The sequence below is a fragment of the Nilaparvata lugens genome, chromosome X, assembly GCF_014356525.2.
Source record: "Nilaparvata lugens isolate BPH chromosome X, ASM1435652v1, whole genome shotgun sequence".
NCBI classification, from domain to species: Eukaryota; Metazoa; Arthropoda; class Insecta; order Hemiptera; family Delphacidae; genus Nilaparvata; species Nilaparvata lugens.
Window position 1 is genome coordinate 9,341,655 of NC_052518.1, and position 22,427 is coordinate 9,364,081.

The following is a 22,427-nucleotide window of genomic DNA, read 5'->3' on the forward strand; positions in this document are numbered from 1 at the left end:
AAAATTCGATTAAAAAAGGACGCACTGCCACATGCCAGTTCAGCGAGACGTATACCAATGAAGATTCAAGACAAATTTAAAGAAAAACTTGATGATTTGATAACCATGAAAATTATTGAAAAGGTTGAGGAGCCCGTTGAATGGGTTTCAAATGCTGTAATAGTAGAGAAACCTGATGGATCCTTAAGAATTTGCATAGACCCTGTACATTTGAACAAGTACATTGTAAGAGAAAGAGTTACAATCCCAACAATACAGGATATTCATCCTCGTCTAGCAAATAAAGAGTACTACAGCCTTCTTGACATAAAAGATGGATTTTATCACATACTCCTTGATGAACAATCTGCTAAATATTGCAATTTTAGCACTATATTTGGAACTTATAGATTTTTACGTTCTCCTTTTGGCTTATATAATTTACCAGAATTGTTTCACAAATGTGTTTCAAAGTATTTTGAAGATATTCCAGGAGTAGTGGTTTATTTCGATGATATTTGCATTGCTTCAAACAGCAAAGAAAAACATGACGAGACAGTGAAACAGGTCTTGGAACGAGCGAGGAAATTAAACATCAAATTTAATTTCAAGAAATTTCAATATTGCGTACCTGAAGTGAAGTATTTAGGAATGCTGTTTAATAAATCAGGAATGCTTCCTGATCCCGGAAAAATAAAGGTTATTAATGATCTCCCCGACCCAACAAATAAAGCTGAACTACAACGTCTGTTGGGGATGGTCAACTATTTGAGAATGTTCATCCCAAATATGTCACAAATAGTGTCACCATTGAGAGAATCGTTGAAGAAAGACGTCCCTTGGTGTTGGACAGAGATTCATGTAAATGCAATCAATAACATTAAAAAGGTTCTTACAAGTGACAAGGTCATTGCTCCCTTTGATTATAAGATTCCAGTTTTAATCCAATGTGATCCAATGTTAATCACAAGACGCTTTAGGATGCTGTTTACTACAGAACAAAAAGCCAATTTATTTCTCATCACGATCTATGAACTCTTCTGAATGTGAATATGCCCAAATTGAGAAGGAACTCCTTGCTATTGTATTTGCTTGTGATAAATTTCACACCTATATCTACGGTCATGATGAATTGACTATATATACTGATCATATGCCATTAGTTTCAATAATGAAGAAACCATTAAACAACATACAGAATAACAGAATTCGTCGATTGAGACTAAAACTAATGCCTTACCGCTTTAGCCTCCAGTACTTACCTGGGAAAAACATGTATATTGCTGATTATTTGTCAAGGTGCGGTGTAAGAACTAAAGAAAAAGTTGATTTGAGCATGGCGGATGGATATGGTTCATTGTGTTACTGAGAATGGCGAAGTTGAATTTTCAGAGAAACGCTTGAATGAATTTGTAACAGAAACACAGAATGATGATGTTCTTCGGAAAGTTATAGATTATTGTGAAAATGGCTGGGTTTATAATATTGCTGATGGAAGAGAATTAAGGCATTTTTTCAAAATAAGAAATCAAATATAATCTAGCAAGGGTCTATTGTATTATAATTCAAGAATTATTATACCCAAGAATTTGAGAGATTTTATTTTGAATAGGCTCCATGAAACGCACTTAGGAGAAACAAAAATGAACAGCATTGCCTCAAAATTTTATTATTGGCCAGGAATAAGAGCAAACATAAAAAATCTGGCTGAATCCTGCACGCTTTGCCAAAAATATAGAAGGTCCAATGTAAGAAGTCCAATGCTTTCTCATGAAATACCCGATTTTCCATTTTTTAAAATTGGAGTGGATATAGCTGAAGTAAAAGCAATAGCTTATCTCATAGTTGTGGATTATTATTCAAGGTGGCTTGAAATAAGAAAAATGAACAGTAAGAAAAGTTCGGCTGTTAAATCTATTTTATCCCAGTTATTGGCAGGTTTGGAATTCCGCAGATTATAATAGCTGATAATAATCCGTTTGGCTCCCAAGAAATGATACAGTTCGCAGAGGAGTGGGATTTTAAAATTATTACAATAAGTCCTCGTTATTCTCAGTCTAACGGCTTAGCTGAAAAGGGGGTGGACATAGCAAAGACTATGGTAAGAAAGTGTGCTGAATGCAAATCGATTTAAACTTGAGTTTGCTTAACTATCGGAATAGTTGTGTTGCGGGTCTCAATTTTATTCTCCTGCTCAGTTAATGTTTGGTCGAATGATAAGAACAAAGTTCCCTTATCCACAAGATAGTTTGAAACTTCATCAACTTCCTCGGGAAGAAATAGCAGTGCAAATGAAGAACCATCAATTTCAACAGAAAGAAACATACGATAAGCAGTCACGGAAACATGTTTCTTATTTCAAAGAAAATCATCCCATTTATATCCAAGATTGGAGAACAAAATTATGGGAGCCTGGAGTAGTTATTAATGAAGCTGATGTCCCACGGTCCTATGTGGTGAAGTCCAATAGCGGAAGAATATTAAGAAGAAATGAGAGGTTTTTAAGAAGAAGATGAAATCAAAGGAAAGGTTGAAAAAGAAAATGTTTGAGAAAGTAAAAGGGGAAGATGTTTGTATATCATGTGATGTTACTTAATCACATGATAACTGTTTGATAATAATAAGTTGTTTACTGAGTTTTAGTTTGTTATCTACGTAAATAAAGATGGTTGCTTCAATTGGCTAAGAATTTTTTAAGATATTTAAACAAAAGATGTGTAAAACCTTAAATTTATTCCATTAACTGAAAGTTTAAAAGACTTTTATAATACTGCACTTAACATTGTGCAAAATGAATCCAACAATAATAATATCATAGTGATGTATGATGAACAAGAGCCTTTTATTTAAGAGTTTTCAACTTTACTTTTTAAATTTTGTTGATAATAAGTGATTAATTAATATTTTTTATATACTTAGTTATTAAACCTTCAAGACTAGCTCTGATTATCAACATTCTTATAAATGAATAATCATATTTAGTTGTCTCCCAAATGAATTTTCCAGAAGTGCTTAAGTCACTGACTTAAGGTCGTTTTGGAATTTGAATGTTCAACTTATTATAAATAAAATATTATACTGTAATTAAATCTCACTTTCAATTGATAGTATTTGAAACTGTAAATTACATGACTGATTGATTCTATTCCAAAGTAACTAGAAAATTAGAAAAAATAGTTCCTGGGAAATTTACTTTTTGACCTTTTGGAATCCATCTTTTGTCTTTTATACATACCACATTCAAGTTTCTCTTTTAGTAACCTTTAACTTTACTTCCAGTTAGTAGAATATGTTCATTAAAACAAAACTTGAATATTCAAGTGAACTTACTGACTAATGAAAACGCCCCTCCAGTGAGGATAACTTATTTAATAAGATTTTGGGAGCCACCCAAGTACGCAGACGAATAGCGCAGAATTATGGACGGCCCGCCAAAAATTAGCAAATCTTTGATGAGACTCCTTTTGGTTCCATCTAGCCTCTGTAGACCGTACGGATGTCATGAAAAGTTCGCACATTTCTCAAACGAGATCCAGACACTATACTAAACTAAAAATATCATGAAGACTACGGTATGAAATAATATTATTATCATTCAAAAAGTCAAATAATTGGAAGAAAAAGCCTACATCTCTATACAGAGAGTATGAAGAATAAATACCTGTATTTAACCAATTTATAATACCTGTATTACCTGTATTTATTGGTTGGCCAATGTCCCTAAATCATAGAAAAAACCTTGAAACGTAGAAAAAGCCTATATTTGGAAGAAAAAGCCTACCTACATCTATTTATTAAATATACAGAGAGTATGAAGAATAAATACCTGTATTTAACCAATAAATACCTCTATTTAACCAATAAATACCTGTATTTATTGGTTGGCCAATGTCCCTAAATCATAGACAAGTTTTGAATTTATAAAACCTTGAACCGTTGTATTAACCTACGCAGTATAAAGAATATAGGTACAAACAAATCACATTTTACTCTTTTACACACTAACAAAATTAATGAACTAAAAATATCACAAAGAATATCATATTATTCAAAAATCCAAATTTTTAGAAGTTAAAAAGCCTACGTCCACTTACTTAAAATACAGAGAGTATGACGAATAAATTACTTTATCTAATTTAGTATACATACATATTCATTGATTGACCAATGTCCTTTTCCTTGAACCATTAAACAAGTATATAGGCCTACCTTCTGACTTGATTGCCTATGTGCCTATGACTCTCCTTACCATCATGCTCCTCTCTCTTTGGCTAAACTTACTCAGTTTTACGATGAATCAAGTTTGTAAAAGCATATCACAGTATATGACATTGTGTTGAGAATGATTAATAATAAATACATTTTATTGTCAAAAAACAATAAAGATTGGTTACTGTTTAAAGAGTTTAAAGTAGCGTATCACGAAATGCTTTAAAGTTACAAGCAAAATGAAATTTTAATTCTCGACAACTGACCCCCCCAACTAAATTTTTAGGGGGGCTTGAGCCCCTCGGGCCCCATGGAGTCGGCGCCTATGGAAGCGCTATCAATATCAAACAATGTTAGGCTCACATATTCATTTACAATGAGAATGACACTAATGCAATAACATTATAGAAGATAAAATATTAAGGTAGTCCTTGTGCTATTTTTCTTCCAAATTTATAGGTTACGAAGTCCAAGATAAGGTTAGAATTTCACGTGTACAATTTTTATAAAATTTTAGTCCAAAATAAACATGAAAACTATAAATTTTGAATTTAGATGACTTGAATTAATAAATTGATAAGTAATATTCAAATTTATAGGTGACGAAGTCCAAGATAAGGTTAGAATTTCACGTGTACAATTTTTATAAAATTTTAGTCCAAAATAAACATGAAAACTATAAATAAGTTATATTGAATGAACTCACGAATAGTACTCAAATTTGTCTTTTTCTGGCCGTGCTACAAATAAATGTAGGTATATGTTTGTAATCTTGTTGTCAATTAAGAAAGTTTTCATTGTGATTTTTGATAGAAATAAAATTTGAATTTGAAAAAAGAATTATCAACAAACTCCTCACCAAAGAAAATCTATCTGCTCTTTTCTAATCGGAATGTATGAAACTCCATATACAGCTGATAGAAGGCGCAAACCGAACTGGCCAAGCATACAACAATGGAATACACACGTGGCGAATATACACAATCATACAATACGCTCCCGCTCTCAACGCAAAATTCGATCAGCTGATTGATAAAATTATTTTAAGCTTTCCAATGATTACAACATATGTTAGAATATCATGTGTCAATTATCTCAGTTCCATATGGCGTTCACCTTACCATGTTCATAACCTTACTTAATAGAATCCTTTTTTATCCTTTGAAACCCTTAGAGGAAAAATATCTCAAAATCCGTTCTTAGTGCGCGTCTAGCAAGTTTGAAGAATATTTGTGTAAAGTTTTAAGTCTGTAGGCCAATTAGTTCGAGCTGTAGTGTGATTTTACATCAAAATTTTCGAAAAATGCCCTCTCCTGAACCCCCTGTGCTCCTGATCAGAATTTTTCTGCATAGATCTAAATTTTTGGTAGCTGAGCAAAAAAGTTCCTTATGACTGCTGTGAAATGAACGATTAAAAAGTACAAAATTTTTGGAGGGCCCAGCTCGCTCAGGGGGGCAAATTTTTGAAAATCCTTTCTTAGTGGATGTTTTGAGGCTACCATAAATCAATTGTGCAAAATTTCAAGTTTTTAGGCTCAGTAGTTTGGGCTGTGGTGTGATTTCAGTCTGTCGGGGCTTAGCCTTTTATAGATATAGATTAGAAACATCGTGAAGATTTGTTTTTCTTTTGAATATCACTTAAAATAATTGAATATTGAAAATAATTTCAATTATTTGTGAGTAACTTTCTCGCTTTCACCACCTATTTATCTTTTGAAACAATAAGGTTTCTAGCATGTCGAAAATTTCATGTTTTCTGCTCGAAATGTCTCGACATTGACGAACATAATCATTAATTTTCAAAAATAACTATAAGTCGGATAAAAATGATCCAGAAACCAATAGAAAGGAGACATTCTCCCCGTTAATCTGATTCTGAGAGAAGTGATATTCAAAAGAAAAACAAATCTTCGCGATGTTTCCAATTTTATCATAAAAGTCAAATTTCCTTTTAATCCAAATAGGGCTTATAAATAGTTATCCAGAGTATGCATGTGAAAATAATCGTTCTCGAGAAACCTGTGAAAAATAGCCTAACTGGGTATACTTGATTCAGTTTCGATTCTTGCAATTTCCAATATCACAACAGAACGACGAGCTGTGCAGGCTTGTTGAGTTTACATGGAAAGAACATCAATTTATATTATAATCAGAACAACAAAGCACAAAGGTATAATACCTATGGGAATAGGTTCTCTCATACCTATGGGAATAATACCTATGGGAAACTGAATAAAGAAAATCTAAAACAAAAGCACTAGAGATTACATCACCTTCCGGCCTTGAAAAAATAAACTTGAATTGAATACTGTCTTGCAAAACATTTCTTAGAAATTACGCTAATACAAAAATTCCTATCAATTGGGAAATCATCTAGAGTTGAATTTTCCCACAAAAAAATTGCCGAGTTCTATTCAGTTATCATTTCCTGAATAAAATTTTACATTCTATGTACGGGTTCTAGCCCCCCAAAACCCTCTCCTAGCTACGCCCATGGTTGAAGGTATTACAAATCATTAATGGAAACTATTTTTAGAAATATATTTCCTACAGAAAATACCTGTATGTGTGGTATCTTTGATGAAGAAATCAATTTCTGTTGAAGCAAAATCAATAAGGAATAATATGTCGTGCGGCTACATTTAAGGCTACATTTACCACATATGCGTTATGCATGTGCCTACACACGGTATTTTTAAAAGTGCCACAGCAACAAACTTTCGATAGTTTTGTTATTGAAAAAAAACATAGTACAGTTTACTTATCGCTACATTACTATCAACTTGATTTACAGCACCTACCAATTTAAAAATTGTTCTCATACTTGATATAGGAATCTGCATCAATAATGAACGATTCTTATACACGCAAAATTAATACGGTTTTCTAAAATAAAAAATCAGCGAAGCTTTAAATGAGTTGTTTGACACATCATCTCGTATTATGTCTAAAAACCGTACCGAACTGATTGTGCATAGCTTACATTTACAGAGGATTGATGGTTATAGGCCTGCTATTTTTATTTATTCATTCCTGATTTCAATAATATTTGAGTAATTAATGCTCATTTCATATTTGAAAATAGCCAACGCTCCAACAGAAGAGCAATATGAAATCCTCCAAAATAGGCTACCGCTATAATAATAATATGAACAATAATTGCACTTGCCATGGTAGCGTCTAGATACTCTGCTAGATTCTAGAATGAAAAATTGACGTTTTGATCCGGTAATCCTGCAAATTTTTTGTTGAAAATTTTCAACTTGAATGAGAATCATCCATGTTATTTTGAAAAAAATGTAAGACAATCTTGTTTTTAAAAAAATACTCTTGCATGGTAACTTAAAAATATTCATCTATTTGTCTGTAAAATACTTAGGTGTAATAATCGATTCCAAGCTCAGCTGGGCACACCAAATACAAAAATTGAGAAAAGAGTTAAGGGTGACATGTAGAAAATTATATTTCATCCGCAAACTCTGCCCTAAGCACTTGCTGAGAACGCTATATTTTGCACTTGTCGAGAGCAGGCTGCAATACGGAATTACGGTTTGGGGAGGTGCATACTTTTCTGTTTTAAAACCAATCTTAACTGGGCAAAAATACATAATTCGCACTATAGCAAACAAACCTCGCTTAACAAGTTCACAGCCGCTGCTCAGGGAATGGGGCCTTTTGCCTTTGAGATACCTGTACTTCTATAAAGTATTACTAACTTTTTACAATAGGAGTGGACACCTTGTCAATCCACGGCGGGAAACTTGTGGACTCCGATCAGCGGGAAGTCTACTTCCTCCAAAACCAAACAAAGAATGCTTTCGTAGATTTTATTCCTATGTAGCCCCTAAAATATTCAACAACATACCAATCGTAGCAAGAAAGCAAACATGCTATCTAAAACTCAAAAAAGAAATTAAAAAATGGCTGTTAACAATGGATGAGATCGAAGACCTATTTAAAAAAAAATAGTTAAATTCACAAGCTAAGATTGCACCCATAAGCCACAATACACAAACATAAATATAAATGAATAATAAAAGCTTGAAAGGTACGGAACGAACTGTTTTCTTTTCTTTCTTTCTTACGCTTGCTTTTGTTTTTGACAATAACTGGCAAAGCCGCTTTTCATCATTCATCTCTCTCTTTTCATTTTCAACATAGATTAATGTTCATTGTCATAACCTCATTCTTCATCTTCTCTTGAAAAAAAAAACGTCTAGTTTTACACTACAATATTCTATTAGACATAAGGTAGTACTGTCTCCATCATTCACTTTCATTTTTTATTAAAATATTAATAACTTTTGTAAAAATTCCGACTGTAAGCTCTTTTGTTAGAATATTTACATTTCATGGTTTAAGTTAATTTATTTTTAATTGATTGCATCAAATAAATTATACAAATGGACTTTGATGGCAACTCCCAAAATATAATTTTTCTCGGGAGTGTCTTCTCAATAGAATAATTATTTCTTGTAGTAATGTTGTGTTTGTAATGAATGCTTATTGAGAAATAAAATTATTATTATTATTATTATTATTATTTGTTTTTTACACAGACCGTTTCGGAGCACAGGTTCACCTGCTTCTCGTAATTAATGAAAAAATGTTCATGTTTTCATTCTAAGCAAGAATAAACTTACCCCATCTTCCTCTAGAAGCTCTTTCAGTTTTAACGCCAAGTAAGATTCTTTTCTGTACTCATCCATTTGAGCTTTCTTCTTTTTCGCTCTGGCATAGTCTTCGTTTTGAATCGCCTGCTTCTTCCCGATTTCCAGCTTGCCCAGACGTTCTCCCACTAAACGCAGCTCTGTCATGGCCGTTTTTAGTTTCCTTGCATACTCAAATCTCTCCTCTGAAACATTTATAACAAATATTTGTATATAACCTATAATAAATATTATATTTTAGTATTTTATAGCTTATGAATAGTATAAAACTGCATTTTTTATTGATTTTCCGTGTTCATAAACGATTCTTAGGAACGAACTTGACTAAATTTGCTTTGGTTGCCTATGAATCAGGAGAAACCAGGAAAACCTGTTAAAGTACAAACATGACACTTACAATACTGTAATTGTATTACTGTTCACTGTGAAACATCCACGCCATGCAACAGCTTTCACACTTACTTCTGAAAAATATTTTTGATTTAAAAGTTCTTATGCCAATAATAATAATAATTTGAAAATGTGTTATAATCAACTTTACATAGTCTTATGTCATTTACATAGTGCAAAAAGTTTTATCACAGAATTAGCAGCAACCAAAAAATCGAAAACAGAATGTATACTTGACGTTGACTTTTGGTCTGTATATATTCTTCTTTGTGGCAAATTGTAAATGTAAAATAATGGAAATAGGAATTTTGGGTGGCATGAGGCCTTCGTTTCTCACCAACCCCCATCTGCTACCATGCTTATTGGCCAATTGCAGAAATCAGTCATTATTCTCGGGTCACTTAGTTTACAAGGGCAAATGATTTATTGGTCACGGACACAGTATGATTGTTTAGCACATGGACATGTGGAGCAGTCACTTTGGTAAAACAGCTTGTCTCTCTCCCTTGGGGGTCCGTGCCAAGGTGTAGGGTGGTCAAGCAAAACTAGGATAACAGGATAATAATAATAATAATACCTAAACAGGTGAAAATATAGTATGTATTTGTTCACGGCAATAAAAACATTTGGAATTTGAATTTTGAATTTTTGAATTTGAATTTGTATCTACATTGCGAAGATCAGAATCAAATTCCACAAATACCTTGGACAGCTACAAATTTCCTGCTTTCAAGTTTTCTGATGTTGGTTGCAACATCTTTGTCCACATACATCTCAAAAGCCAAGTCATCACACGTTGAACTGTAATTGGCCGATTGATCAGTTCTATTCTCGTTTTGTAGTTCGCTTGACTCCACTGGCTCTCCAATTAGTTGTACAGCGACTAGGCTTACCTGTTTATTAGAAACAAATAATAGGGATTAGGCCTATACAGATAGAGCTAAGAAAATTACATGATGCATTTGCTCTCAAAATATTTATTGTCTACTTGAAATATTTTTTCTACAGTTACCTTGAAAAGTGACCATTCCTGCACTGATTACAGAACGCAAAGAATCACTTTTCCACTCTAGTGCATAAAGTATTACTTTGCTTACTCTTAATAAGCAAAGTGTATTATCTTTATTATCTAATACTTTGTGTATTATCTTGCAGCTATCCCAATCAGCTGTTGACATTGTTGGCGTGTATTTTGAATGCGAATTTGTTCTATCTATATTTTTCTGATTTTCAAATAAATAAAAATGAGAACTCATTAAATTATACATTTTGAATATTATTAATTAATTCATTATTTCAAATAAGATTTTTTCATTCATAAATTGATTGGTTGAAAAATTATTTAGAAATTAAGATTTACTCAAAATTATTCAAATTTTCAAATTAATTGGATTAATTTAATTTTTAATTTGAATAAATTATCGATTATTAATTTTCAATTGAATTATCAAGTTCAAAATAAATTAAAGTTGTTATTAATAACAAAATTATACAGACAAACATTTGATGGATTTCTCATATTAATATGGATTCTCATATTCAATAGTAACTGTAGGAAAAATTTAATGTGAAATACGCACGCAAAGTTCCTCTGCTGCACTAAAGAAAAACCATTCTGCCCTCGCCTACGGCTCGTGCGTAAACGTTTCTTTCGGTGCAGCAAACTGTCACTTTGCGTACTAGTTGCACAAATAACTATTCTTTTGTGGTGTGGCTAGAAATGTCGCTCGCAACTCGTGCAAAAATGCTCAGCCGCTTCAAGTTTTCGACTTTGTCTCGAACCAGCAAATCGCCATTTTCCTCCCTATAGGTAGGAAATATTCTATTATTTAAAATGTTGTAATTTAAAGTCTTTAATATTTTGCAATTTATGAAGGATTAGCAGGTGTAACCCGCGTTCCACAAGGGTCTGTGATAGACACTGAATTGAATAATAATATTATTGTTTTATAGTTCCATGATGAAAATTGAAGTCCCCTACCGAGCACTTTACTTGATAGCTGTAAAAATCTGCAATAGAACATTATTTATTATTTTCTCAAAATAATAATATGGGTATAATATTTAATTATACGCGTTTCATTATAATATTTAAAATTATCATATTTAAATAAAGGCTACTAGCCGTCAGGCTCGCTTCGCACGCCATATCCGTCAAGCCAGGGAGCTCCGCCCCCTGGACCCCCAAGACTGGATCGTCCAAGAATGGGATCAGCAGGCTCGCTTCACTTGCCTGCATTTTTCATTTGAGCATTTTTATCATATGTTAGGACGACCCAGTCGGGGATCCAGACTAAACGTCTGGCTAAACGGATATGGCGAGCGAAGCGAGCCGGACGGCTAGTAATATAATATTCCCAGGGATAGCTCTGATTGAAGTAGCAGTGCCCAATCAATATTTCCGCGATAAATGCATTTCAATCTTCAACTTGGTGCCAACATAACAAAGTCAACTCAACTTAATGCCAAACTGACAAAATTATTAATGTATTACCAGTTAACAACTGTTTCGAAGAGGTACTCTCTCTCGATTATAGTTCTATATTAACATATGGTATGGACATTTTCAATTATAATTAAGAGAATAAGAATATACATGCTAAAAGACGAACTTCAAACCCTTAAAAACCATCCTTAGAGTTAAAATATTGCCAAAAGATTTCTTAGTGCGCCTCTAAAGGGCCAACTGAACATACCTACCAAATTTGAACGTTTTTGGTCCGGTAGATTTTTAGTTCTGCGAGTGAGTGAATGAGTGAGTTAGTCAGTCAGTCAGTCAGTGAGTGAGTGCCATTTCGCTTTTATGAAGATTATCCGTGGATGATCCGTGGTTCAAAACAATATTAGTCACTTCTATTTATTTATTCATATGAAATTCAGGTTGAAATAACAGGCATTTGCCAAAACTGATTTAAACCTTGATTTAGAATCCACAGTCTAGAATGATAAAATTATGGTTATGTAAAAATGATAACTCAAAAACAGATAGGGTTTGTACTCATCATCGATATTAAATGTGTGTGTTTATCCAATCAAGTAGGCTACCGCTGGTTTACAGTTAAAAATGCCTTCAAGTAACCAGACTGGTCCACCAATATATTCCTCAGAGAAGGAAATTTGTAATTCCTTAACAATAGGCCATGAAAGTGTCGAAATTTAATAGCAATAGTCGACCGCTGAAGGGTCACTAGAATTTGTCTATTCATTACTACCTGTCCATCCATTGTTTTTCAATGACCCGTCTCATTTCCAAAACCCGAATGATATGTTAATACTGTATCATTATGATATTGCTAGAAGAAACAGGTTCGGTATTATGCACGAGATGGCTTTTTAAGGTGCGTACAGATATACGCGCCGCGAACATGAGCAATTCACTTTTAATCAGCTGACTATATCTGTACTTTTACAGAAACGGTAAGATACAGATATAAAAAGCTTTGCATCAGCTGATTAAAAGTGAATTGATCATGTTCGCGGCGCGTAAATCTGTACGCACCTTAAGAGAATATAGGACAGGGACAATATGGCTAGTTTCACTAGTAGATTGTGACTCACCTGTCCTATTAAGATTCATAGATGGAATAATATGTAACTTATGACCTTCGAGAAACGAGTCCCAGTTGTTAAATTGTTCCAGTGAAATGAATAAATTTCAAAATTCTCTCCTATGAATAAGAAGAACATTTTTATTTCACATAAAGTGAACTGTCTCCCAACCAAATGGACAGATTTCCCCCTGAAACCTCATGATTCTAATTTCATTCTTGAAAGTCTAATCTCAATATTCTCTTTCAAGATGTAAAATCGTATACTGGTAACTTCAAACAATCAATTATTGCTTCTAATATAAACAATGGATAGCTTCTAAACGACATAATTCATCACTAATACTGTGTATAAATTATGTTATTATGAATGTTGATGTAATTTTTTCACCAACTTACCTGATTATAAACATTTAATGCATTCCTATGATTTTGATGTAGTCTCAGCTTGACATAGAGCGTTGGACAGAATGCTGGAACTGTGATTGACTTCAATTCTCTACTCTTATATTCTGTGTTAAGGTTGTCACTTAATGTTATGTATCCCATGTAATCAAAGTGAAAGGTATTGGGTTCTTCTCCAGGCTCATCAGGTCCAATCCACAGATCAATTCTTTCCGCTAAAAAACAGATCAACATTATTTATCGACTACACATGACATTTACACCATGAACATGACGTGGCATTTCTTCATATTAGGGTAATATAAAAGCGATATTGTGGATCTGACAATATCGCTTTCATTTCACCTGACTATAATTGAAACTGAAGAGCTCTATTCCAAACGGGCCCAAGTCACAAAAGTGTTTTTCTCAGGAAATCGATTTTTTGATAGTCATCACTTAAATGTTGGAAAATGTTTATAATCCAATGTATAAAGTGTGTATTTTGAATTCCATACAATAATTTTGCATATTTTGAATTAATTTATGTGTAATAGGTTAATTTCCTTGCTTTTTTCCAAAATGTCCATGGACTTGGTGACATTTTGGAAAGAAACTTGGACTTGGACCTTCTTCATGTCACTAATATGATAAGTTTCTCCAAGTGCTGTATTTGCTGAGTTGAATATATTTTGCCAATTTTTTTGAATAAATTTTCTTGATCACTTGATGTTCTTGGTAATCCCCAGTGTATGTATTCTTGACTTTCACTGTTCTCTTACCTTGAAAACGCGCTGATCTCGAAGTAAAAATGGTAGTTGGGCTTCAATATGTAGACAGACCGACAGAAAAAGATGCTCTGTGCATGCGCAAAGGACAAAGGTTGGAATGGAAAGGAACAGCAATGGACTTTGATACACTTTGGAAAAAAACGTGATATTGTGATATTTATTTTGTAGTGACTGAGGATAGTTTGGATGCTAGGAATGAAGGTCTATGTATAAGGTTCAATAATCAACTGATATCTCGATTTCCACAAAAATGGACTTAGGCCCGTTTGGAATCGAGCTCTTTTTTACTATTAAACTATATAAATTATTTTATATTTTCAATGAACTTGAATTTTATAAATAAATTACTATTCAGTCATGAATAGATTAATTTTGATTTTGAATTATTAATTTTTTATTCCAGTATACATTTAATAGAGCACTGATAATAAGTTTGATGGAAACAGAAGCAATGTGAGATTTATATAGTTATCAAAAACGTATTGGAGACAAATTCTGTGACTTTTATGCATTCTACTCACACTTTTCCAGAATTTGGTGGTTTTATCCCGAAATCTTCTACTAGAATACCAGTAGTGCCTCTTTATTTAAATATGATGTATTACCACATTCTACATACTATCTAAAAATTATGTTTGTATTTATAATATTTATTGTATTATTAATATTGTAAATTTTTATGGCAAATAAAACTTATTCTATTCTTAAAAGAATAACTTGATTTTGGGAAGAATACTATTCATTCTTGTTTACATTAATTTTTTTCAGTACTATCATATCAACCGTATTGTTTGATATAGAAATTCATTCGGATATAGAAATTCATTTTTGTTGAGTACAACCAAGAAGATGGCGGACCTGCCGAAAGATGTCGTTGTCACAGTGAGTGATTAATTCATTTATTGTGAAATATCTGACTGCTAGTCGTTCTTTTTAATAGCAAAAAGTGATTTAATAATAAGCAGTTCGTGATGGAAAACAACATTGAAGAGTTTCATTCAGATCATTTATTATGAGAGGTTTGGCTTCATTTGTACAATAGCAAAATAAGTGGCATCCCGACACATATTCATATATAGTGGGGGCCACATTTTCTCAGATCAGCAAATAATCAACCAATTGTATTAATACTTTGTAAATAATTGTAGCTTATATGCTTTTTGTAATCATGTCTATAATTTGAATAAACTCCTCTGGTCGTGTTGTACCCTCGACCAGAGACATTATTATTAAATATTATTATTATTTTTTTTTTAATTCTAAACAATATTCTGTAGAGTGGTACTAAATGAATGGCTTGGTTTGAGATAGATTTATTTAATCATGAAAAAGGACATTAACATAGAGAAATCACATTTTCCATTATGCTCAAAAAATACTATAGTTTACTATATATATATATATATATATATATATATATATATATATATATATATATTCAATTTTAAATAAGTATTAGCATAGAGAAGCAATAACATAAGTAGATATCCCATGGTATAGGGCGTTTCTGTCGCAACTTTTACTGTTATCTCAAGTCGATAGTCCACGTAGTTCTTTCCTGTGAAGCTGTGTGACACTGGTAGTCTCTCATATTGTGTCGTTTATACACTCTCACCCCAACAAAAAAGTAAAATCTACAATAATCGACAGTAATCGGCTTGAGATAACAGTAAAAGTTGCGACATAAATGCCCTATACCAAAATGCATAAAATGGCATAAATGCCATGTGATATCTACTTACGCTAAGGTTTTGTTTACCTATTAGGTATTAGGTTGTAGAACAATTCAATTTTGATTAAGTAAAAAAATCCATACGGTGACCGATGAACAATTTAAGGCCTATTTACTGATGATTTTTGTAAGTTTTTCTTAAATAATAAACAAAAGGTGATGTTAATTTTTTTATTAATTTTATTCATGAAATTGTATTGTGAGTATTGCTAATTGCCTGTGTAGCCTATAAGACATAGCATGAAAATCGATGTTTCATATTATTAAATAGGTTCATTGTATTTATTCATTTATATTATTCATTTTATTTATATTATTATATAAGTTCATATATAAAGTTGAGTGATTCATTTAGGAATGATGTATAAATGTAAGTTTGTCATTCATTGATTTTGATTGACCTAATGATAACGAATAGAATAAAAATAGTATAGTCAATTCCACATGTATTTCTTAAAGAGCTAAACTATAGTTTCGTTGCTGAGAAGGCATCATCTTCAGTAGTCGATGGAGGACTTTTGAAGGAGGTACAACTCTAATTAAATCAAGTGTAAGCTTCAATTGATTATTGATTATAATAGTAGGGATTTTGTGAGGAAATCTGCTTACGTATAAGGAATTGATGAGCCAAAATCTGAATCTGTTGAAGAGTGGCAGATGTAGCAAGCTTGAGGATCAATTCTTGAGGATAACTGCAGTCCCTTGAAGACTGCCAGCCTTTCACTGATGGCCCATGGCGATCCAGCTCCGAGGCTCTGTATTTTTCCTCTTCGCCTGAGATTAAAAACATTCGAATTGTTAATTAGGAATGTTTTATTCCATTACAGTAGTAACTTATTAGGCCTACTGCCCTGTATACTCCAGTCAACGAAAAAACAGTTTTTGACCATTTGGTTTTTGACAGTTATTATTCTGGACCAGTCCATTTTAGGCTGTTCGGTACACTATTTTTCATTATTTAAATTGGATAATCTTTTTCAATATAATTGTTAAGATCATTATATGAGTGAGAAAAAGTGGCAAATGTTATTTTTAAGTGGTCTAATAAGCGAGTTATGGGTTGTTGAAGTGCCAACTTTCCAGATTCCGTTTTTTTTCCAGATCATAAACGGTTTCGACTATATTATTAGAATCTCTCTTAAAAATTCAAAAAAATGTATCTTTCCAAACTAAAACATTTTATTCCCCATATCGTTCATAAATAAAAAGTAACATTTTTTGTAAATTCGATAACTTATTTATTTTGGCATTAATCGCGAAAAAACGCATATCAGAACAAAGCCAATGATATTCTGAATGTATTTAAAAAAACTTCAATGGAAAATTCTAAACCGTTTATGATCTGGAAAGAAAACGGAGTTTAGCACTTCAACAACCCATAACTCGCTTATTAGACCACTTAAAAATTTCAGTTGTCACTTTTTCTCAATCTTGTAATGATCTTAACAATTATATTGAAAAAGATTATCCAATTTTAATAAAAATAAAAAGGTGTACCAAACAGCCTTAAACTGGTTCATTTAGTGAATTGTTATTCGACTACTGCCACTATCAGTATCAATATATCAATGGGAATATGAAGACATTGGATACGATTCAATCTTGTATCGAAGAAACATATAATAAAGTTTTTGTACAAGAAAAGGTAGTTTCTCTCTCTCTCTTAACACTGTAGTCAGAGATGTTGTAGAATTCTTCCATGATGAGATAGAAACATAATAAAAGTTGGTTTATCCACTTGAAAGGTTTCATTTTTGCAAAAGCCCCAGGTTTCAAAGCTCAAGGCATCATCTTCAGTTATTAAAATCTATAGCTTCAGTTTATCAGCATCATCATCATATATTTTTGAGCTCAAACTCAAAGTTCAACTGAAATGATGCCTTGCGCTTCGAAACATTGGATTTCACAAAAGTTGAACCTTTATAGTGAATTGAATTAAATAACTTGGGTAAGTACAGTGATCAGAAATGCTTGACGCTATACTAATTACACCGTACAACCCCAAAATATAAATAAAAATAGGAATGTAAGTACCATTTTAAAAAATATTTAGTCACAACATCAAATTCAAATTGAATTTATTCACAAAACCATTACAATTAATACAGTACACATATATAAAAATAATACAAAACACTTGTGAATTTTCCCCACATAGGCAAGTCTGTGTGTGGGAAAAGAGTTCTAATGAAAAACATGTTTCGGCTATATCCTATACTATTGAAAGAGCAATATTCTGTTTATATGTTTAGATGTTTATATCTGTATGTGACCGGATCTCGAAAACGGCTTTAACAATTCTCACGAAATTTAGAACAAAGTAGGTTTATGATATGAAAATTCGATTGCACTAGGTCTCAACCCTGGGATAACTCGCTGAAGGACATTAAAAGGATAAATTCGTCCTTGGAAAAACAGCTTGAATTTTTGTCTGGAAGAGAGTGAACGAGTGCATGTGTGGGATCATCCAGCTGATCACACAAGAAGAAAAATTCAGCAAGAGAAACTTATTTTCGTTTATTTTTTTTAGAAAACATGTTTACTTCAGAAAGTCCAAAATAGTAGCTAGATGCTGTTAGTGTAGAATATAATATATTAACAAATATTGTAGCAAACATAGTATATCATTCTAAATCGAATTCATAGTATATCTATTTGTAATTGACGATGTGTTTGTTTTTTGAAGTGTGAATAAATATTGTTATTTTGATGAGTGATAGACGCTTAACCTAGATTTTGATTTGGACAGTGGTGTAATTTAAAAGGGACAGTTTTGGGCATAAGCCTGTCGGTCCCCCCACATTGATGTCATTATCAAGTGATTGAAAAATAAATAAAATAGCATTATTAGCTGTTATTGAAAGCTAAAAGTCAAAATAGCATTTTATTTATTTTCCAACCACTTTGCATCATATAGCTGAAACATGCTGTGACTAGATAATTTTAAAAAGGGTACTTTCTATTTATATTCAAGAGTAGCCCTAAAGAATTAAAAATACAACTTCAAAATAATATGCTATTTCGATCTATTTCTGTGTAATGATGTACCGGTACTTCGTCATTTCCTCTTAATAGAAATTGTTATGATTCTAACTTCACTCACTTTAAAATTTTAATTTCATGGAAATTGATCATATAAATTCGGCTTTATCAATTATTATTGGTCGTGTATTTGTGTATTACATAATAAGCCAGTGATGTGAATGTACATCAATTTTTGTACGTTCGATGTTTTGCCTTCCTTATGATTTCTATCAGATTAGACGGAACTTGACAAACATTATATGTTTAATCTAATAAAATTTCTAAGGACGGCAAAAAATCGTACGTCCAAAAATCGATGTGTGTGGTGTAATTAGCCTTACTGTGTAGTATAAAACATTGCATAAAATCAATTAATTGATGAAAATTGGTAATAATACTATTTTTACATGAAATTTATCACAATTTCTGCAATGAATATGTCACCGTAATACAGAATTTTGTATGATGCCATTATAGATTGTTATAACATGGTACTATCGGTACGCGTTGCATGATGGTGAGATTTCACATTAATATTTTTCCTGAAAGATTTGCGAAGTTATGAAAGCATAATTTTAAATCGCAGGAGAATTATAATGGATGACATTGAAAATAAACTAGACATCATTAACCTAGAAAATATAGATTATAGAGTAGATATAGATTTTACATACCTGTAGCATACACAACATTGAAGCAGATTTTTTTCGGCATCGTATCAACTTATTTGAGAATTTATCACTTTTCATTCAACTCATTTGCCAGAAATTAGTTGCTATGAAGTAGGGTACTGCATGAGACAGGTAACTAGAAACAAAAGTATGCTGTTTTAAACTGCCGGCTTCGTGAATATTGTGTACTAAACTGTGGGTAACTAATATTGGTTATTCTAGAAAATTTCCATACATGACTTGAAAAAGCTCCTTATTTCAAGAAAGTATGCAACCCGGATACACAAGTATGGCATGTTCGGTATGGGTACAGTCGGTCTAAAAAATGAGCAACACTATTTAGGTTAAATCACTGGGCTAATGTTATTCACTAATAATAATTATTCACACTTTTCGATAAATCACAATTTTTATGTAAATGGGCTAGACGTCGTGAAGGGATGGAATGTTCTTTTACTTGTTCCAATCTGGAAATCGTACTGCAGAGTTTGAACCACTGCTTGCGCGGACTGTACCGCTACGGAAAATCAATATTTCAGAGTACACCTCTCGTTGAAGAGTCTCATACCCACTGCCCTAGCAGAAAAACATAGTTTCTTCGTGATTAATAATTGCAAATATAAATAGTACTCATAATTTATCATCTGATAAGGGTGAGAAACTTATTTCTGGTACTATATAAATCCTCGAGATAGAAAATAGCTTGGCCACAGAAAATTTTCTGAAATCGTGATCATGATCTTATTGCGATGAGTTGAAATTTCTACTTTATAAGATGTAATCCTTTAATCATTGATACGATATTTTTCGTTCATGTGATAAGGAAACTGGAATTCTTAACCGGATATACATTTAGGTTCTGGAAAACTTCGAAAAAATTATAATGTTCATTCATATAATGCTCATCGGTCGATAATTCAAAAACCTTTCAATATAAAAAACTGTTTCATATTACAACTTAATCTCTATAAAATCGACAGAAATTGGTTCATCAAACCAATTATATTAATTATAAGTTTATATTAATCAATTAATCAATATTATTTTTAATCAATTAATAAATTATAAACCATTTATATTAATCATATTTTTTTTCACTGATTGCACAGTAAATAAATAAATCAGTTCTCGTATCAGACGTTACCAATAATGAGAGTGATCAATCATTCGTTTATGGGCATGACATTAATGTTCATACCCGGATACAAACAAAACGTTTTATACAGGTCACTGTCCCGTGTTATTGAATGAGCACGCTGCGTTGTCGGTCCCGGCTGATATATAACAGTCGTGAGGCCCATTAACGGCTTAATAAATTATAATGAAATGAAAATATCCGTTATTAGGCGTAGTTATGGGTAAGAATATATTTCAGATGATATATTTCAGTTTAGGGGATGTGGAACTTCCGTCGGAGACTCCCCACCAATAAAATTCATACGATTATTTTATTACTATTATTATTTCATGGGTAATAATAAAAAGAACATCGTTATCCATCCTGAGTCTACAGTGCAGCGATAATGGATGAATATACAGAAGTAGAATAGAATAGAATAGCTGCCTTTATTTTTACCTAGGAGGGCGGAGTTAGGGCGCAGCCGGCCCTCTCTTACACTCAACCCTCCAATACAACGCTAAATAATTACTAGATTAAACAAATCAAATTGAGTAAGTAAAGATAGATATGGCTCATATCACATCAGGACACCAAGCTAAGACACAAAAAGTGTCCCCGAGTGTGTCGTGGGGCACAGTTAGGGTTGCCACCTTTTTTATGAAGAATAAAGTACATTGGTAATCACAGGCCTAAAAAATAAAATACATTAGGTTTAAATAAAGTACATGCTATTTTTACCTGTATATACAAAAAGGCCGCATAATTAAATGTGGCATTCTTAAATACTCACAAGAATACACATTGTTGACTTGAATATCACTTAGGCCTGGTTGCACAACAGCCGGTTGAATTTTAACCGTGATTAATTCCACGAGAACCATTCAGAGAAGGCATTTTTGAAAAGACGACTTCTCTGATTGGTTCTCGTGGAATTAATCACGATTAAAATTTAACCGGCTGTAGTGCAACCGGCACTGACTACTATTAAAATCTATTATAATTATTATAGTATGTATTATCTATTATTATTATTCGATTTATCCAAATAAGAACATGATAGCTTGGAAAGTTATTGATTACATACTGGTATGACGAAAATGATAATAAATTATTAAATAGATAAATAAATTTTATTTGCTACAAAGCACACGCTCATACAGAAGAATTGTATATAGTATAGGCTAGTATTATAGAAAAAATATAATTTATTTTATTTAATCCAAAAAGTTTTAGAGTTGGTCTTCTAAATTCAAAATGTAAGTTTTACGGCTTGAAAAAAATGCATAATATTGTTACTCTTCAAAAATTCAATCTACTCTAGGCTATTGCAAAATAACTCGAGGTATACACGAGATTATGAAAATTAATGCAAAAAAAAATTGCATTCCTTTGCCCTAAGCCTGATAATTATACTTTTCAAAATACAATTTCGAATAATTTATTAAAAAAATAGAGCACCCTTTATTCATATAAAATATATTTAGAATATTTTAAAAGAACGACCGGTTTCAGCTTATTTTAGCCATTTTCAAGTTATAATGAATAATAATTAAATATAACAAAAGTATTGACTAATTTATATTGTAATAGAACTACATAATTTTTATTATTTGCCATGAATTTTCACAATGAATAGATAAATTGCTGACGACGGTGAAAATTCATGACAAGTAAAATTATGGAAAAAATGAGAGGCTCAAGCAGTCGGTGGTAAGGACGGGACCTGGAAATATCTACAGCAGATCAACCAGCCCGACTTCTCCCTACTGAGAGGGTCTCCCATTTGGGTAGAGTGAGTGCCAAATTAATTATATTATTTTTATCTGAGGGTATATCTTGTCAATATTATTTGAAATCATATTTTATCTTTTGAAAATAATTCTTTTTAAATTATCAATAAAAATTATAT

The 22,427-nt window shown here is 32.1% G+C and overlaps 1 protein-coding gene across 1 annotated transcript in view; it reads right to left on the reverse strand.

Annotated features, from left to right (window-relative positions):
• The window catches only part of LOC111050803 (centrosomal protein of 104 kDa), an 84,574-nt gene extending 64,647 nt beyond the window's left edge, over positions 1-19,927 (reverse strand). The window contains 6 exon segments of the mRNA XM_039441434.1: positions 8,054-8,082; positions 8,832-9,043; positions 9,952-10,141; positions 13,196-13,416; positions 16,313-16,477; positions 19,402-19,927. Coding sequence (XP_039297368.1) covers positions 8,054-8,082; positions 8,832-9,043; positions 9,952-10,141; positions 13,196-13,416; positions 16,313-16,477; positions 19,402-19,441 — 857 coding nt within the window. The 5' untranslated portion in view covers positions 19,442-19,927.
• Positions 19,928-22,427: the final 2,500 nt, after the last annotated feature.